The sequence below is a fragment of the Oxyura jamaicensis genome, chromosome Z (genome assembly GCF_011077185.1).
Source record: "Oxyura jamaicensis isolate SHBP4307 breed ruddy duck chromosome Z, BPBGC_Ojam_1.0, whole genome shotgun sequence".
NCBI lineage: Eukaryota > Metazoa > Chordata > Aves > Anseriformes > Anatidae > Oxyura > Oxyura jamaicensis.
In genome coordinates this window covers 64,522,641-64,539,773 of record NC_048926.1, presented here as the reverse complement: position 1 = coordinate 64,539,773, position 17,133 = coordinate 64,522,641, and the positions used below count along the sequence as shown (strand labels likewise).

Sequence of the window (17,133 nt, the reverse complement as noted above, 5' to 3'; positions counted from 1 at the left end):
CCCACTTCTTTCCCAGATATTTTCCTTTCTAACCCACATTTCCTCCCCACTATTTTTCCCTCCCATTCCTCTCCCTGTCATCCCCACCATCATCCCACCAAGTCTTTCCCAATATTCTTCCCATTTTACTTCTAGACCATTATTTTTCCCATTCTTCTCACCATTGTCTCCACCATTCTCCTCCCCACTATTCACCACTCTCATTCTTGCTCCCTTAATTTCATCCTCAATGCACTTGCTCTTTTCCCAGCCCTCATTTTCTCCCACAGTGCTATTGTCCTCCCTCTTTCTGCCTATCAGTATTAACGGGTGATTACATGGCAGCAGGGCATTGCCTTATCTTGTCACAAAAAGGGATAGTCATTCATTGACTTCGTTGCTCCAAGAGCAAGGTGAGCCGGAGAAAGAAAGCAAGAATAGCACAAAAGACATATTGTACTCCTAGGTCTATTCATGAGTACTGCTTAGCCAGAGTGACAGAATCAATGTCTTCTTTCAGGAAGGAGAGAGTATTCTTTTAAAAATACAGATAGTAGTCTTAAAGGAAAATACCCACAAATGACAAGGATGGGGCATTGGTCATGAGTTCTTCTTTAAGACCCTGGGATACTGACAGCTTATTGTATAGTCATGTTTCGTGATTGCCTCTGCAATCAGCCATTTTTCAGCGTTGACTTTAATTACATCTCCACTCATCCATTGCCTTGAAAAGGAGTTGACAGAAGTAAATACAGGCATTGCTGGAAGACAGTAGCAGCACTGGGGAGTCTGCCAGTGGAAGTTAATTCAGAGCGTTGTTTAAAATTCTTGAGTCAAAAAATAGGTCTTTATTCTGATAATAATATCAGCAAGCTGGAAACAGTACTAAAATCTATTTTTTTCGATCTATTTATCACTTAAGAGTTTTGGTGAATTGAAAATAGTACTAAAATCTATTTCTTTTATTTTCTTTTTTTTTTCTTCTTTGTTTTCTTTTTACTCAGTCAGTAAGTACACATACATAGTGTTGTACAGGAAAGCATCACTACATCCCTGCACAGACTTCACTGAAATATCAATGGAGTTGCATCAGTCAATGCTGTTTAAGGTCCCATCTGCTGATTGTTCATAGTTGCTTCTGTTGCAGTCTTCTGCCTTCCTTATATCATAGAACATTAAAAATAGTTGCCCAAATTACTGTTGTTGTGTGCTATTTTTGGTGAGGATATATTATATCCTGCACTGAAAGATGTATAAATATACATACATATATCTGTATCTGCACCAATATATATATTTTTTGAGACCCCACCTGGAGCACTGTGTTCATCTCCGTGGGCCCCAAAACAAAAGGGACATGGGCCTATTGGAGTGAGTCCAGCGGAGGGCCACAAGAATGATCAAGGGGCTGGAGCACCTCTCCATTGAAGACAGGCTGAACGAATTAGCATTGTTCAGCCTGGAGAAGAGAAGGCTCCGGGGAGACCTTACAGCGGCCTTCCAGTACCCAAAGGTACTACAGAAAAGATAGGGAGGGACTCTATCAGGGAGTGCAGTGATAGGACATGGGGTAATGGTTTGAAACTAAAAGAGGGTGGGTTTAGATTAGACACTAGGAAGAAATTCTTCCCTCAGAGGGTGGTGAGGCCCTGGCACAGGCTGCGCATAGAAGTTGTGGATGCTCCATCCATGGAGGTGATCAAGGCCAGGCTGGATGGGGCTTTGGGCAACCTGGTTTGGTGGGAGGTGTCCCTGCTCATGGCAGGGGGTTGGAACGGGATGGTCCTTAAGGTCCAGTCCAACCTAAGCCATTTTCTGATTTTATGATACCATAAGGTATTAGTGTGCATGATGTTCCTGCTATGTTGAATCTGTATTCCAGTAGCAATTTAAGTAATTATGCATAGAAAGCTCGTGTAGCTTTTTGCCTCATACTGACTCCTGTTTAGCTGAGGTAACATTTTTTCTCTAAAACAGAGAAGAACATGGAATTAGAACTCTAGAAGAATTAAAACAAAACAAACAAACAAACAAACCCTAAAAGTTAAGAGTAAGTTAGCTGTCAGACTAGACATGTCAGGACCCTAATAATCTAAAAAACAATTGTCTCTTTCAGCCTTTTCTTGGAAAAAATATTTAGTTCACTAAGACAATTAAGACAGAGGTATAGAGAAAATAAGTTTCAACTTAAATATGTATATAAATATGCTGGCAAACATTTTCACCATGAGATTGTTAGAACAGATCTAAACCACAGTTCCTCTTTCTGGAATTATATTTTTTAATTACATGGCTGGTCTTACTGTTCATTGTTCACAGATAAGTTTAGTAAATAGCCTTTTAAGTCCCATTTTCTTTCCACATTTCATCTAAATGTTGAATAATATGTTAGTAATGTATGAAAGTGTTTGGTTACATTGTTTCAAATTGCTCTAAACACTTTCAACCCTAGGCAAACATGCCAGTGTTTACCAGTCAGCACACTTTCTCACGCATTTCTCATAAACCTTTCACAAGATTTTTTTTAACTATTTCTTTCTGCCTGTAACTTTTGCTCAAATTGTTCTTTTGCATGAGGAGAAACTAGAAAGTCTGAGAAACTGAACTGCTTATAGTTCTTCCTCCCTGAATTGATCAACTCCACACTGCCTGCTCCCTTCCTTAAACTTCAGTGGCCATGATCTGTCGCTATGGGAAGTTGTTGTGTTTTTTTTCCCTCGGTATCTTGCAAGATGTGTCTGAAAGTCATGCAGTTAATACAGTCTCACTGTGACTCCTCCATGTTCTTCCTCAGATTAAGGGAATTCTGGCTGGGGAAAATAACGGGATTTCTGGAACCACAGTATATCTGTCAGCAACTGTGGGTTAGAAGGTAAAATATTTACAGGACTGGAGAGAAGGTGTAGGCCAAATCCTGTTTTACCCACAATAATGTGAGAATAAGGATAATCATTTTTTCTTCCATTATCCTTCTAGAGAACAGATCTTTTTAGTTAGTAGAATAACCAATAAGAAGTGCATTGTTCCTCTTCAGAGATCGAGAATTAAAGAACATAGTTTAATTATGTTTAATTAGTTTAATTAAAAGAAGTGTTAGCCAGCCTGCCCACTGAATTCTGGCATCAGAAAACAGTCCTTTATGCCTTTGTTATTAAGCACGAAATTGGTTACTTTCTTTCTGGGCAGGTTTTCTAAGGCCACTTGAGTAAATGGTTCAAGACACCTCATAGGATCATGGAATATCCAGAGTTGGAAGGGACCCGCAAGGATCATCGAGTCCCACATCTGTGTTCAACAGGCTTCTCTAAACCATATCATTGTGCTGAAGTATATCTACCAGCTACAATGACTTTTGGTTGTCCTTAAATGTTTGTCTCAAATAAGAAAAATATTATACTTTAGATCTTTTTTACATGTTGATAAAAGCAAGTTTATTTTTAGCATCCTTCTGCAGTGCTTCATTAATTCCCCACATAACCGTTACTTGTGAAAGAATTCAGAAAATCAATTTTCTATTTGAGAAAACTAAATTAGTGAGTGTAAAATGTCAGGAAATATAAAATTGCACACAATTTTTATCTCAAGCTCTTTGTAATTTTTTAGCTATAACTGAAATTAAATTTTGATTTGGAGGCAGAATCATATGACATTTATTTCTAAGTGTCCACAGAGTTCCAAATACCTCCCAGGGAAGTATGTCTGAAATAGTACCAAATTGATTGATAATTCCTTGGTAGAATTCTGAAGAAGTATCTCAAATAAAAAATTAAAAATATAAAAAAAGGAAAACAAAATTAGAATGGTGACTATACATACATATACACTGACGCTGGTGATAGCTATTCAATTTCTTCTCCTACCTCATTTTCACATCCATCCACTTCCTGTTTTACATATTTGTGCCAGGAAAAGCTCTTCTGATTTTTCAGTAGAACTTGACTTGCTACCAGCCTTTTACATCCTTAGATCTGTCTGGACAAGGGTAAACCCAATTTGCTCATTTTGAAAATTTCCTTGCCTCTTCTATTTATTTACATTAGAAATGACAGCTTTTATAGTGTTCTTCCTCAAGACAAGATATTAAAAATAATTCATTTACCGATGCTCATGTTAAGGTTTAGATTACCTGGAAATAATGTATCATTATTTAAAGGATGAATTATTACTTTTCCTTCTTTCTGTCATTTCCAGGCCCTTTGTTTCTTCTTTACAGTAGCTTCAAATTCCCCTTAAGTGGGAACAAACCCACTCAGTTTTTGTCTGTGCAGGGTTGTTCTTTAATTCAGACTGTCATCCATAACACTCACATTAGGAACCGTAAAATGTACTCTTGGAAGTTATTAATATATTAAAACTGTAAAACAGTGCCACCTTCAGTTACAATTGTTAAATATTATTTCAGTTATATTAATAAAACAAATAGAAAAACAATAAATAGTTATTCATAATTGCTTTTTATTATCCATTGAAGGGACATCACTTCCTCCCTTCTTTGGAAATTCAGTATTGCTGCCTGTTTTGGAGATAAATCAGTGTTAAAAAGTATGAGAAATTTTCTAAAAATTTCCCTAGTGTAGACACCACCTTGTTGCTTGTATACAAAGTCAGAGTTACAGTTCTCTAAATGGATCTGCAATGAGTCATTAGTGACTTAAGACTCTTTACTGAAGTTCTAACACAAAGAAGATGATCAGGTGTTTATTTCAGAGTTTAAAGACGGTAAAACTCCAGATGTGAAACTTTATATATATTTAGTGATCCCAAATAATTACATAGTTCTTGAACAATATGATGAAATATTGCATTTTTAAAAACATAGGTATGTGCATTTTTCAATAGTAATGCCAGACTTCCTTAATGACAATGATGGAAAGTAAACTGCAGTCACGGAGTTTGTGAAACATGGAGGAAGTGTTTTGGATAAGACACTAGAATGCATTCATTCTTTGGTGGCAATAGAGCCAACCTAACAGAGTTTGTTCTCATAAATAATCAGAGCCTACATTGTAAAGAAGCTTGCTGTTATGTTCTTAGTAAGGACAGAGAGTACCTTCCTGTATTTTGTACTGGAAAACTTCCAAATATGTAGTGACAAGTTGTTGAGGCAAAAGCCCCCAAACCGTCTCTTTCTCTTGTCTCTTTGACAGTTTTTCACATAGATTCCAGTCTTGCTGCTATGTGCAAACAGATTGTGTTCTTTCAGGGTGGTTACATCTTCATCATAGAATAACTGAAGTCAGAAGGCACACCTGAATCTGTCTCATCCAACTCCCTGCTCAGAGCAGGTCTAGTTACACCAGATTGCTGTTCTCTGTTCTCTGATGTTCTCAGAATGACTGTTACAACAGAGAACATTCCACCAGCTCACTTTGAGAAGGTGTTATTCAGGGAGCAACCATAGTACTCCTGGCTCATTGTCAGCAAATAATAACCGTATTTAACCTCAAAGATTCATAGACCTTTAGGAAATCTACTAGGCATGATAAAATTAGCAGATGGACCTGCAATGCTGTAGGATTATCAGCTTCATTGCTCAAGCAGAATATTGTTCTCCATTACTCATAATTTTCTTGTGTTTTGTGACTGTGCAGGTATAGATAGAAAGCAAAGGTTGAAATACAGTGAGTTTAGAATTAGCACAGTCTGGATCAGGTCACTGGACAGAAGTAGCATTAATAGCATTTATGACTGATAACTATTTGCATAAAGGGATGTCAGGCAGTTTTTCTCCTGGACAATGGTTCAACACAGTTGACCAGTAAGGTGTTGCTGTCTATCCTGTTAAAGAACAGGGACAGCAGGCTAAAAATGCTACATAGTGATATAACAATGATGAGGGTCACCACTTTCCACCCACAGAACAGGAATGAACTAATACACTTTGTCATTTGTGTTAGAGGTCTATCTGTCAAGTGATCTGCTAGAACAACATGGATTCAATGCCAACTGATCTGCAACTGACTCATATCTTTAGAGCCATTTCCTGCTTGCCTGTACCACTGCCTGTTGTATGTCCCAGTTGTTCAAGAGCAGCAGTCATGGCTACAGAGATCAGTCAGATCATAAACTAAATGAGGCTGTGGTGATGGTGACAGAAACACACTTTTAGTAGTTTGGCCTTTTCCCCCGGATCTGCAGCCAGTCAGTGCTCTGCAAATGTGAATTGTTCTGGGTTCTTTGTTAGGCGGATCCATGAAGATCTTGCATGGCAGCGTCTACAAATTACACTGTGCAGTACTGATGTTAGATATACAGCTCTTTGCCAGCTCTTTCTTGTGCTATAAACTAAGTGCTATAAACTTCATGAAGCCATCAGCAGTTACAGAATGTTATTGTACTCTTGTGCCAGGGAGACGAACTCCTGCATGAACATCAGAAATGAATTTCAGCAGTAGTTTCCCTGAAATAAAAGCTGAGCTCTTTATTTTCATTATAGTCAGGACAATTTAAACATATTCTAATGTCTGGCATTGGGTTGCAAGAAACATAGAAATTGACTGTCAGAATTCGTCTGTGCAGAGAGTAGTCTCAATGGCTGGACAAAACTCATATAATTACTATATATTTCCGTAGATGCTCATATACCAGATAAGACTCTCTCACACACCTCTCCCTGCCCTAGATACTTAGATAACATTGAAAAAATGCCCTGAAGTCAGCAGATGCTTCAAACTGAAAACATGTTTTAAGAATCTCTCTCTGTCTCTCTCTCAAAGTTCAAGGTAAATTTTGAATCTTGAAATAAAACATGTCAAAGTGATTGAATTGGCCAATAAATTAATAAAACTGTAAATATGCCCACAGGCCTCTTTATTCAAGTTTTGTCCTTCTTCCTCATGAAGATCACAAAGCATAATATATGGTAAAGAACTACTTTTGCAAATTTGACTTTTGCAGATTTTCTTCAGATAATATTTTCTGCCAAGGAAATGCTTTGCTACTTCAGGTGTATCAGACCTCCACATCTTTACTGATGGCAATGAAAAGTCTTCCCAATATTTCTGTTCTTCTTTCTTAGTACTTAAGCATCACAACAGTGAGATTACCCAAGCCTCTCATATTCGTGATTAGAAGTTAAGGAAAGAATTTTGACTACACTGTTAGAAAAAAAAAAAAAAAAAAGTGGTCATCACCTTTTAATATTTGAAATATTCTAGCCACATAGCCCAATCCCCGGAAGGCTCCAGAAGGGCCTGGGAGAATGAAGAACCACACACTGTAGGAGAAGATCAGGTTCAAGACCAGCTAAGGAACCTAAAGGTGAACAAGTTCACGGGACCTGATCAGATTCATTCAGGGGTCCTGAGAGAACTGGCAGAAGTAGTTGCTAAGTCACTATTCACCATAGCTGAGAAGTTGTGGCAGTCTGGTGAAGTTCACACTGACTGGAAGAGGAGAAACGTAACTCCTGTTTTTAGAAAGGGAAAAAAGGAAGACCCAGAGAACTACAGGCCAGTCAGTCTCACCTCTCTGTCTGGCAAGATCATGGAGCAGATCCTCCTGGAAACTGTGCTAAGGCACATGGAAAATAAAGAGGTGACAGGTGACAGCCAGCGTGGCTTCACTAAGGGCAGATCGTGCCAGACAAATCTGGAAGCCTTCTACATGGGGGTTACAGCACTGGTGGGTAGTGGAAGAGCAGCTGATGTCATCTACCTCGACTTGTGCAAAGCATTTGACACTGTCCTCCATGATATCCTTGTCTCTAAATTGGAGATGCATGGATTTGATGGTTGGACCACTCAGTGGGTAGGGAATTGGCTGGATGGCTGCTCTCAAAGAATGTGGTCAACAGCTCAATGTCCAGGTGGAGGTCAGTGACAAGTGGTGTTCCTCAGCAGTCAGTACAGGGACCGGTGCTGTTCAACATCTTTGTTGGTGACAGGGACAGTGTGACTGAGTGCACCCTCGGCAGGTGTGCCAATGACCCCAAGCTGTGTGGTGTGGTCGATGTGCTAGAGGGAAGCGATGCCATCCAGAGGGACCTGGATAGGCTTGAGAGGTGGGCCTGTGAGAACCTCACGAGGTTCAACAAGGCCAAGTGCAAGGTCCTGCACCTGGGCCAGGGCAATCCCAAGCACAAATACAGGCTGGGCAGAGAATGGATTGAGAGCAGCTCTGAGGAGAAGGACCTGGGGATGTTTGTGGATGAGAAGCTCCACATGAGCCAGCAATGTGTGCTGGCAGCCCAGAAAGCCACCCGTGTCCTGGGCTGCATCAAAAGCAGCATTGCCAGCAGGTCTAGGAAGGTGATTGTCACCCTCTACCCTGCACTTGTGAGGCCCCACCTTGAGCACTGCATTCAGCTCTGCAGCTTCCAGCACCAAAAGGACGTGGACCTATTAGAACAAGTCCAGAGGAGGGCCATGAGGATGATCAGAGGGCTGTGTACAGACCTTGTCTGTGTTCACAGTGAACAGCTGTCTCTCCATGAGCTTAGTGCTTTTCAACATCCTTTGATGTGTGGACCTTTCAAAAATGTGAACTGGAGGTGGACACCCCCACACAGAGAGTTTAAATCAATGGAAGAGATGGGCCTGTGAAAACCTCATGAAGTTCAGCAAGGCCAAGTACAAAGTCCTACACCTGAGCCAGGGCAATCCCAAGCACAGATACAGGCTCGGTGAAGGATGGATGGAGAGCAGCCCTGAGGAGAAGGACCTGGGAGTGCTGGTTGACGAGAAGCTCAACATGAGCCGGCAATGAGTGCTTGCAGCCCAGAAAGCCAACCGTATCCTGGGATGTGTCAAAAGAAGTATAGCCAGCAGGGTGAGGGAGGGGATTCTCCCACTCATGTGAGATGTTACCTGGAGTATTGTGTTCAGCTCTGGGGTCCCCAGCACAAGAAGAACGTGGAGCTATTAGGACGAGTCCAGGGGAGGGCCATGAAGATGATCAGAGGGCTGGAGCACCTCTCCTATAAACACAGGCTGAGAGGGCTCGGGTTGTTCAGCCTGGAGAAGAGAAGGCTCTGGGGAGACCTTACGATACATAAAGGGGACCTACAGGAATGTAAGAGAGGGACTCTTTGTCAGGCAATGTAGTGATAGGGTATGGGGTAATGCTTTTAAACTAAAAAAAGGTAAATTTAGATTAGATATAAGAAAGAATTTTTTTCCATTGAGGGTGGTGAGGTAGTGGCACAGGTTGCCCAGAGAAGCTGTGGATGCCCCATCCCTGGAGGTGTTCAAGGCCAGGCTGGATGGGGCTTTGAGCAACCTGGTCTAGTGTGAGGTGTCCCTGCCCATGGCAGGGGGGTTGGAATCGGATGGTCTTTAAGGCCCGTTCCAACCCAAATCACTCTATGATTTTGTAAGTACTGGTGCACAGAAGAGATCTGTTTTATCCAAGATTATACCAGACTTATTTTTCAGATTCTGGAATCATTTTAGCTGTTCCACATTCTAGTCCACTGCCTTAAGCTTAAACCATCCTTTATTGTTGTTTATAAGAGAATAAAGCAGTATTTATTTGACCCAGACTTTTAATTGCCCCTGCCTGCGTTCGTAAGTATGGAGAAATGAGCAAGACACTTATCCCCTGGAGCAGCTGTTGAAGACTACTTGCATAACTCCTGCTGTGCTGGTGTTTTGGAGGACATAGGCATTGCTTGCCTTTGCTTCTTCAGAGAACAAACATCTTAGAACAGAAGAGAGGAGATTCAAGCAATGCCGTGGGCCATTCTGATCAATGTTCTCAGTGTTTTGTAGGAGGAAACCATGCTGTAACTGCCTAAGCAGTAATGCAGTCTGTACAGCATCCAAGTGAATAATTGCACCAGGGATTGCATCTACCAGTTTGATTAGCTTTCCTCCCTAGTGCTTATGTGATTAATTACCATGTTCTAATCCTTTATTAAAGGCAGTGTAAATTCATCATCCCATTTAAGTAAAGAATATGTTCATAAGTCAGTAAAAATATTGCTAATTGTTCTTAGTGTCCCAGTTTGTTTTTCTGGAGCTAGTATTTGTAAAGAGATGCTCCACCAATATGTTGGGAAGGAAAACAATGAAGAATGTGATTGCCTTACTCCACTCTAGCTGTAATGAAAGAGAAATATATGACTGTGCAATGATCCAAGACAGATTTGTAACAAAGGTCATTGCTTCTTTGCGGTGTCCGATTTTACAAGTTTATCAGTGGTTTCTGTAAATACTTGTTATTAAGGTTAGAAAGGAGAAAAAACAAAGCAACAAAATAAATGAAAGCTTAAAGAAAGTGACGACAAACAAAATGTTGATGCCTTTTCCTCTGTCTAGACCCCTGTGTTGAAAGCAGTGTTTTCATAAAACGCAGACAGAATTCATTTCCATACTGAGTGCTTAATAGTTCCTGTCAGAACAAAACAGCTGGGAAACATATGGTATCCATTTCCCTGTATCACTTGGAAAAAATTTCACATGTAAATAAAACCAACATAAAAGTGTAGGCCTTTGAACCCTGAATCTTATACAACACATAAATAAATCAGTACAGTGCGTCCTTTGTATTGGCCCACTAAGTTACATGCCTTCTGATTATTATTATTTTTATTTCTTTTTCGGAAACATATTCTTAAGCACTTCCAAAAGTATTAAGGTAATTTTCAGACATCCGTAACTACTAAGCTATACTAATATTTCACTTCAAACATTAAAGTTGCACTGAAAGTGTATATATCTGTTTCCTTAGGAAGGTGTTCATGGCAAATTGTGTGTTTTGACCACAAATTAGATCTCCCTGATATGCAGTTAGCATGTGTAATAAATCTGCTATGTTTAAACTGCATTCTTGAGTTTGAGAATGTATTAACTCTTAATGTACAGTAAGAGGAGCATAGAAGGAGAAACTGCCTAAAGGCTTTAGTGTTTTTAGTACTGTCTCTCTAATGAAAAAAAAAAAAAAAAAATCTTTACCAGAGTTCACTGATTAATGAGAACATAAATATCACCAACTGGGACTGTAGGAAAGAATGCAGGTCCAGTAGGACTAAGAGCTCAGGTATCTTTAGCTCCCTTTCTTCTCTGCAAGTCAGTCTCACTGGTCAAGCTCCAATGTGCTGAAATAACTCTCTGGAAGTTCCAGAGCTATAGGTACGTGTGTGTGTGTGTGTGTGTGTATAAATGTATGTACATTAACAGATGGAAAGTTGGATTGAGAAGCCCAGCATACGGAGGAGAAATGGAAAAAGAAACATTGCAGCTGAATAAGTAGGCTTAATTTTCAGATCAGAGAATAGTTTAGGTTGGCAGGGACCTCTTGAAATCTGGCCCAACCTCTCCTCATGCGGGGTCAGCTAGAGCAGGTTACCCAGGACTGTGTCCAGGTGAGTTCTGAGTATCTTCACAGACATAGAATTTACAGAATCATAGAGTGTTTTGAGTTGGAAAAGACCTTAAAGACCATCCGATTCCAACCCCCTGCCATTGTCAGGGACACCTCCCACCATACCAGGTTGCCCAAAGCCTCATCTAGCCTGGCCTTGAGCACCTCCAGGGATGGGGCATCCACAGCTTCTCTGGGCAATCTGGTCTAGCTCTTCCAGCCCAGGACCACTCCTGCCCAGCTGCTGGGGCCCAGCCCTGTGCCCAGGGACCCAGGGTTTCTGCCCAGGCTGGGGGGCAGAGCTGCCATTTCCCTTTTGCAGGGTTGGATAGTGCCAAAGCTGAGCACGTGTCCAAGACACAGACACATTTGTATCTCCTGGTGGTAGAGGTGCAAGTTTACTGGTACAGGCCTGCACACAGCACTCTGCAGCTTCACAAGCACATGCACATTTGCGAATCCTTCAAATGCCTGGCATGGCCCCTTTGTCCAACCAGCACCCTGCCCAGATCCCAGGGCCCTTCCCTGCTTCGTGGGTCACCTACTCACTGGCTGGTCCAGCTTGAAGCTCACTGCAGACAGGCAGCACTCACACACTTGCCGTCACACACACCACACTTACAAGTCCCTATGGGCACACCGGCATGCACCCCCTGCATGCTTGATACCGTGGCAAGGACCCGAGGGCCCTGCTACTTGTCAGCTAGTCCAGCTGAAAGCTTGCAGGCGAAAGCACGTGCACACCCCGGGCACACCAGGTGATCAGCTGCACAGCCCAGCTGGACAAGCACACTGACCTTCTTAATTTATACTGCAAACCTTTTAAACTCTTTTCAACTTATTCTTTTTGTTCCTCTTGCTCCCTTTTCCTCCTACACACCCCAATGGATTTGCAGAGGTCTGCAGTTTCTGCAGCCTCCCAGTCCGGTCTCCCCCAGCCCTCCAGTTCACAGTGTTATCATCTGCAAAATCCAGGTTGATCTTCCTGGAAGCTGCACCTGAAGTTAGATGGCCCATCCACTAGTGTGTCTAGGAGATTTATTTCTTGCCATTGTCCCCATTTTTGTTTTGTCAGGTCTGTTTCTAAGCATTTTGCTCATGGTTCTTTACTTATCAACCCAGCCCAGAAAGCCTCACTCAGACAACCTTGCTTAAATAACTTTCCCACATTTCCATCTTTCTTTATCAATTGGTAAAACTGACCAAATTATAGTTCCCACCACTTCCTCCCTTATCCCTTGTTGTATTGGAAAAGGTTCTTCACCAAATGCCCTTACAGTAGCAGATAACTCTGCTTCTATATAGCCTTACACTTCCCTTCAGCTGGAATTTCATGTGTTCCAGTTTGTGCCCATTGCCTCTTATCTGGTCAGTGGGAGCCACTGAGAAGAGCCCAGCTCCCTCTTCTTCTTCACCTTCCACCATGCTTCATACCTGTGGGTAAGATTCTCCTGAACCTTCTCTTCTTCAGGCTGAACAGTCCCAGCTCTCTCAGCCTCTCTTCGTATGAAAGAGGCTCCAGTCCCTTAACTGTCTTTGTGTGTCTGTGCTAGACTTGCTCCAGGAATTAAGTCCGTGTTCTTCTTGCACTGGAGAGTCAGGACTGGACCCAGTACTCCAGGTGTGGCCTTGCCAGGGCTGAGCAGAGAGGAAGGATCACCTCTCGACTCGCTGTTTTAACGAAAACAAGATTTCCAATTCCCGTGTTAAAAAAAATACATCTTCTGGAGATAACAAGCCTTAAAAGAATAAACTGTTGCTGTAACTAAAACAAATTCACTTAAAACAATTTGAACCAAGGAGGTTGTCCTACTCTTCTTATGTATCTCTCTTCAACTAGAGATGTGCAAAAAGTGGAGAGAAAACTAACATAGCTGGGTAAGGCCACTGTGAATGCTACTGGACTCTTACAGGTTCCTATTACTTGATTAAAACTACATATAAATGATTACAATGTCCTGTTTGAAGATTTCTGTTCTAGAGTGTGAAATTCTTCAGCTGTTTTCTTAGAGTTGCAGTTAAATCTGTTTCGATATGAATCTGGCATGGTGTCATGTAATTCTGGCTACCAGTGCTTACCCAGGTATATCTTTGAAGCATGCTATATATATCATGTCACACATCTGGCAGCGATCAGCAGTTCTAAATCATATTCCTCTATGTCTTCAGTTTCCAGCAGCAGCTGGAACTGTGGAGTCTCAACTCTTATCGGAAATGCACAGAAACCAACAGGCATTGCAGATGTGTGCAATAAATTCAGACCAGTGAAGAGGGTTTCCCCACTAAAGCACCAGCCAGAGAGCTCTGAGAACAATGAAAGCGATGACCAAAAGAACCAGAAGGGAGAATACCAGAAAGACAGCGAATCACAGCCTGCACCTCCAAATGATGACCAGAACCCAGGAGAAGGGGAGAACCTTAAAAGTAAAAACATTGAGCCTACTGTTCTGCTCGGGGAGCTGGAGCACTATGACCTGGATATGGATGAAATTTTGGATGTGCCTTATATTAAATCAAGCCAGCAACTCGTTCCTTTCACAAAGGTAGCTCCTGAGAAAAAAATTTTGGGTGTATGTTCAACAGTCAATGGTGTTAGTGGCAAGACCTGCCCTACAGGGAGCACAGACAACTCGCCTTCTGGGGTAACACAGTTCTGTGTTCTCTCTCCTGTGAAAGGCTCTCAGCTGAGAAAAACGCAGCCCATTGTCCTTGATCAGCACAAGCATATAACAGAAGAATTAGAGCTTTCCCAGCCTTTAGTTAAGTGTAGCTCAGTCCATGAATCTGAAGCCCAGGGCAAGGGTTTCCTCTGTAGGACATTTGTTGATCCTCAGGCACACAAAACTGAGAAGACTATGCCAAACTGCCACCTGAGGACTTTTCACCTGCAGACAGCAGTGGCAGAAAACAAGCAACTGGAGGAACTGAGTATGAACTGGAGCAGTGCAGGGAGCCCAGAAGAAAGGAGTGAAGAGGTGAAAAAATTTAAGAGCATCTTAAACATTGTAAAGGAAGGCCAAATATCGTTACTGGTAAGTATCATTTTTTTCATAAACCATGTAGAATAAGAGGGTTCTGTGGCGTGGTTCGTTACATCAGCAAAATTTATGAAGTGTGTATTTTGCATCACCACCCTTTGTATCTTGTATGCTCCTTATAAATTGGGCAAATTGGCTTCCAGATAGGAAGTTTTCAACTTTAAAACAAGTATGTACCAAAAACGGGATACTAGTTTTATGTGAGTATGGGCAAGGTTGCTAGTTTATGCAGTAAACTGTAATCATATAGAAGGTAGGCATTTTAACTCTTGAGATCATTTGAATATCAAATTTAAATCTTAAATGGGCTTTGCTTTTCACAGCATTTGTGGTTTGTTTTGTTCAGTTACTAGTGGTTTACCCTGTTGTTATTTAGAAGCTGACACTGGGAACAGAGGGGCTTCTGTTGTATTCTGATTATTATTCAGGAGTGTTTATGCTGGCTTGTTTCAGCAGCATTCTCAGGCAGGAGCTTTCTCTAAAGCCTCGGTGGCCTCTGACCCATATGAAGTTTTCAGTAAATTCTAGCACAGTGATTAGACACTATCAATGATGTTTTCCAAAGTAACTAGATGCAAGTGAACACAATGATGCAGAGCATGTGATCTGTGGTCAGAATGGCTGGTGGAGGCCCTGTGTATGTATAAGAATTGTTTTTGTTAGATTTTTGTTTAGCTTCTCTGTTTACCAGTCTAGCTCAAGCACAAAGGCATGCTATTAACATAGCAGTAAAAACAAAGACAGACATTCAAAGACTAGACAGAGGCAGAAGAGTATATTAGAATGTTCACTAAGAAATAAAAGTAGATGGAATTCACCCAAAATAGGAATTGGTAAAAATAATACAAATAAACAAACAAAACAAGGTCATAATAGGTAGGCAAGTGGGCAGAAAATATGTATATTTTTTTCCAAACAGATCAAATCCTGTAAGTAAAGTAAATTCATCAAACAGTACTCTGACAAGTCTGCACAACCCTAGAAACTTGTCATTGTTACTGCTTAACTCTGTGTTCCTTCTTCCATTTTCCTTCTGGGGTTTATCAGTCTAATTGTTTTGTCTGAAAATTAGACTTGGGCAGGAATAATGTATTAAGTCATGGTTGTGAATTACTTTGGGTAAATATTCCAAGAAATTATTTTTTTAATGGAAACAAGCTACTAAATAAGAGTCTTCTGCCTCATGTTTTAAGTACAATTTAGATTGTGCTTAACAATACAAGCTACCACTTTGTGGTGTGCAAAATTAAACAGATTTTTAAGAGTCGCGGATGATTTCTCTTCAATAACACATTATTATAATGCCTTCTGTCCCTCCTCCCCACTCTCTCCTCACCCCCACCCCTCCCAAAGAAAATAAGAGAAACCAGTTGCAAAATTGACAGAAATTATGAAAATGTATTTTCTTACAACTGCATTGTTGAACAAACTAGTACAAAGACTTAAAGCTATTCAAGAACCTTGCACTTCTTTATGGCATTTACCCTAGATGGAGAGAAATTAAGCAGTGAATGAAGCCAATGAGCATACTGCCTCTATCCTTTCACTAATGGTAGCCAGTTGCTGTACCAGGAAATTAAAAGCTGCTGGTTATGAGTTGTGAAAGAATGTGACTATGGGAAAATGTCTTTTGTATCTTGGGTTCTGAGGCTTAGAGTTCTGTGTATCTTTCTTATCCCTAGTTGTAACTAACATAACACCTTCTTTAACAGCCACATTTAGCAGCAGATAATTTGGATAAGATTCATGATGAATGTGACAACAATCTGTTGCATGTAGCAGCATCAAAGGGACATGCAGAATGCCTGCAGCATCTCACTTCTTTGATGGGCGAAGACTGTTTGAATGAAAGAAACATTGAGCAGCTAACTCCAGCTGGATTAGCAATAAAGGTAATTTAGTCTGTCTCTACTGTAATGTGACATAAAGGTGATTTAGTTTCTTTCTGTGACAGCAGTAGGTATTAAATCCAGCAGGATGCCATTTTCAAGCCTTTTGTTAAATGGGAACAAAAAAGAACAGTTGTCTGGTACCTCATCAGCAAATAAAAATGGATTACTATTCAGGATGCTCTGTCAGCTGTATACTACTGACATTTTTATACATAGTTGTCAATGAATATATGTTCATTTTTAAATCTGTTAACTGTCTAAAAATTGCTATATTCTGAGGAACATTCATTCAATCAGACTCAGTCGTGTCTTCAGAAAGTGTAAGAAAGTTAGAAAAAAAAAAAAAAGGTGTGAGACCATGTTTACAAAGTGTGAAATAACTCTGATCTGCATCTGGAGTTGAAACGTCTTGGTTGTCTAGAACAATTGCATTGAAGTTAAAATGTACACATTACAGGGCAACCAGTCAGAAAATGTGATAATTAATGTCAAAACTTAAAACAACTATTATGTAGGGAAATGTGAGGATAATTGGTGTTGCTGCCCTAAAGTAAAACCTAGAGGTGTATAGGAAGGCTGATAATTTAGCCAAACTGATTCTGGGTCTTCAATAAGATTGGATTGTCGAATGCCATTCATCTTAGTCACGGAGTACCTTAAGATGAAACAATGGCAGGGTGACAAGGGTTTCTGATTTTTCAGATATATTTTTTTTAGTTATTATTTTTTTCTTGGAAAACTTTAGAAACTGGCAGAGAACTGGTGGACTCCCACCTGCAGGTTTGCATTCTTCTCTTTGTGTAAAAACAAATCTGAAACTTTAAATTGATATTTCTTTCTTTCCAAAATAGCTTTTTCCTTTCTATGAATGCAGAGAGTATTTTATGTTTTCTGTGTTGTCCTGTATGAGATTTTGACTG

At 40.7% G+C, this 17,133-nt stretch overlaps 1 protein-coding gene across 2 annotated transcripts in view; it reads left to right on the top strand.

The window, feature by feature from the left end:
• SNCAIP (synuclein alpha interacting protein) overlaps positions 1-17,133 on the top strand; it is a 91,430-nt gene that overhangs the window by 43,446 nt on the left and 30,851 nt on the right. For both annotated transcript variants that reach the window (XM_035310107.1, XM_035310108.1), the window contains exons 5-6: positions 13,453-14,315; positions 16,034-16,213. In XM_035310107.1, coding sequence (XP_035165998.1) covers positions 13,453-14,315; positions 16,034-16,213 — 1,043 coding nt within the window. The remainder of the gene's footprint in view (positions 1-13,452; positions 14,316-16,033; positions 16,214-17,133) is intronic.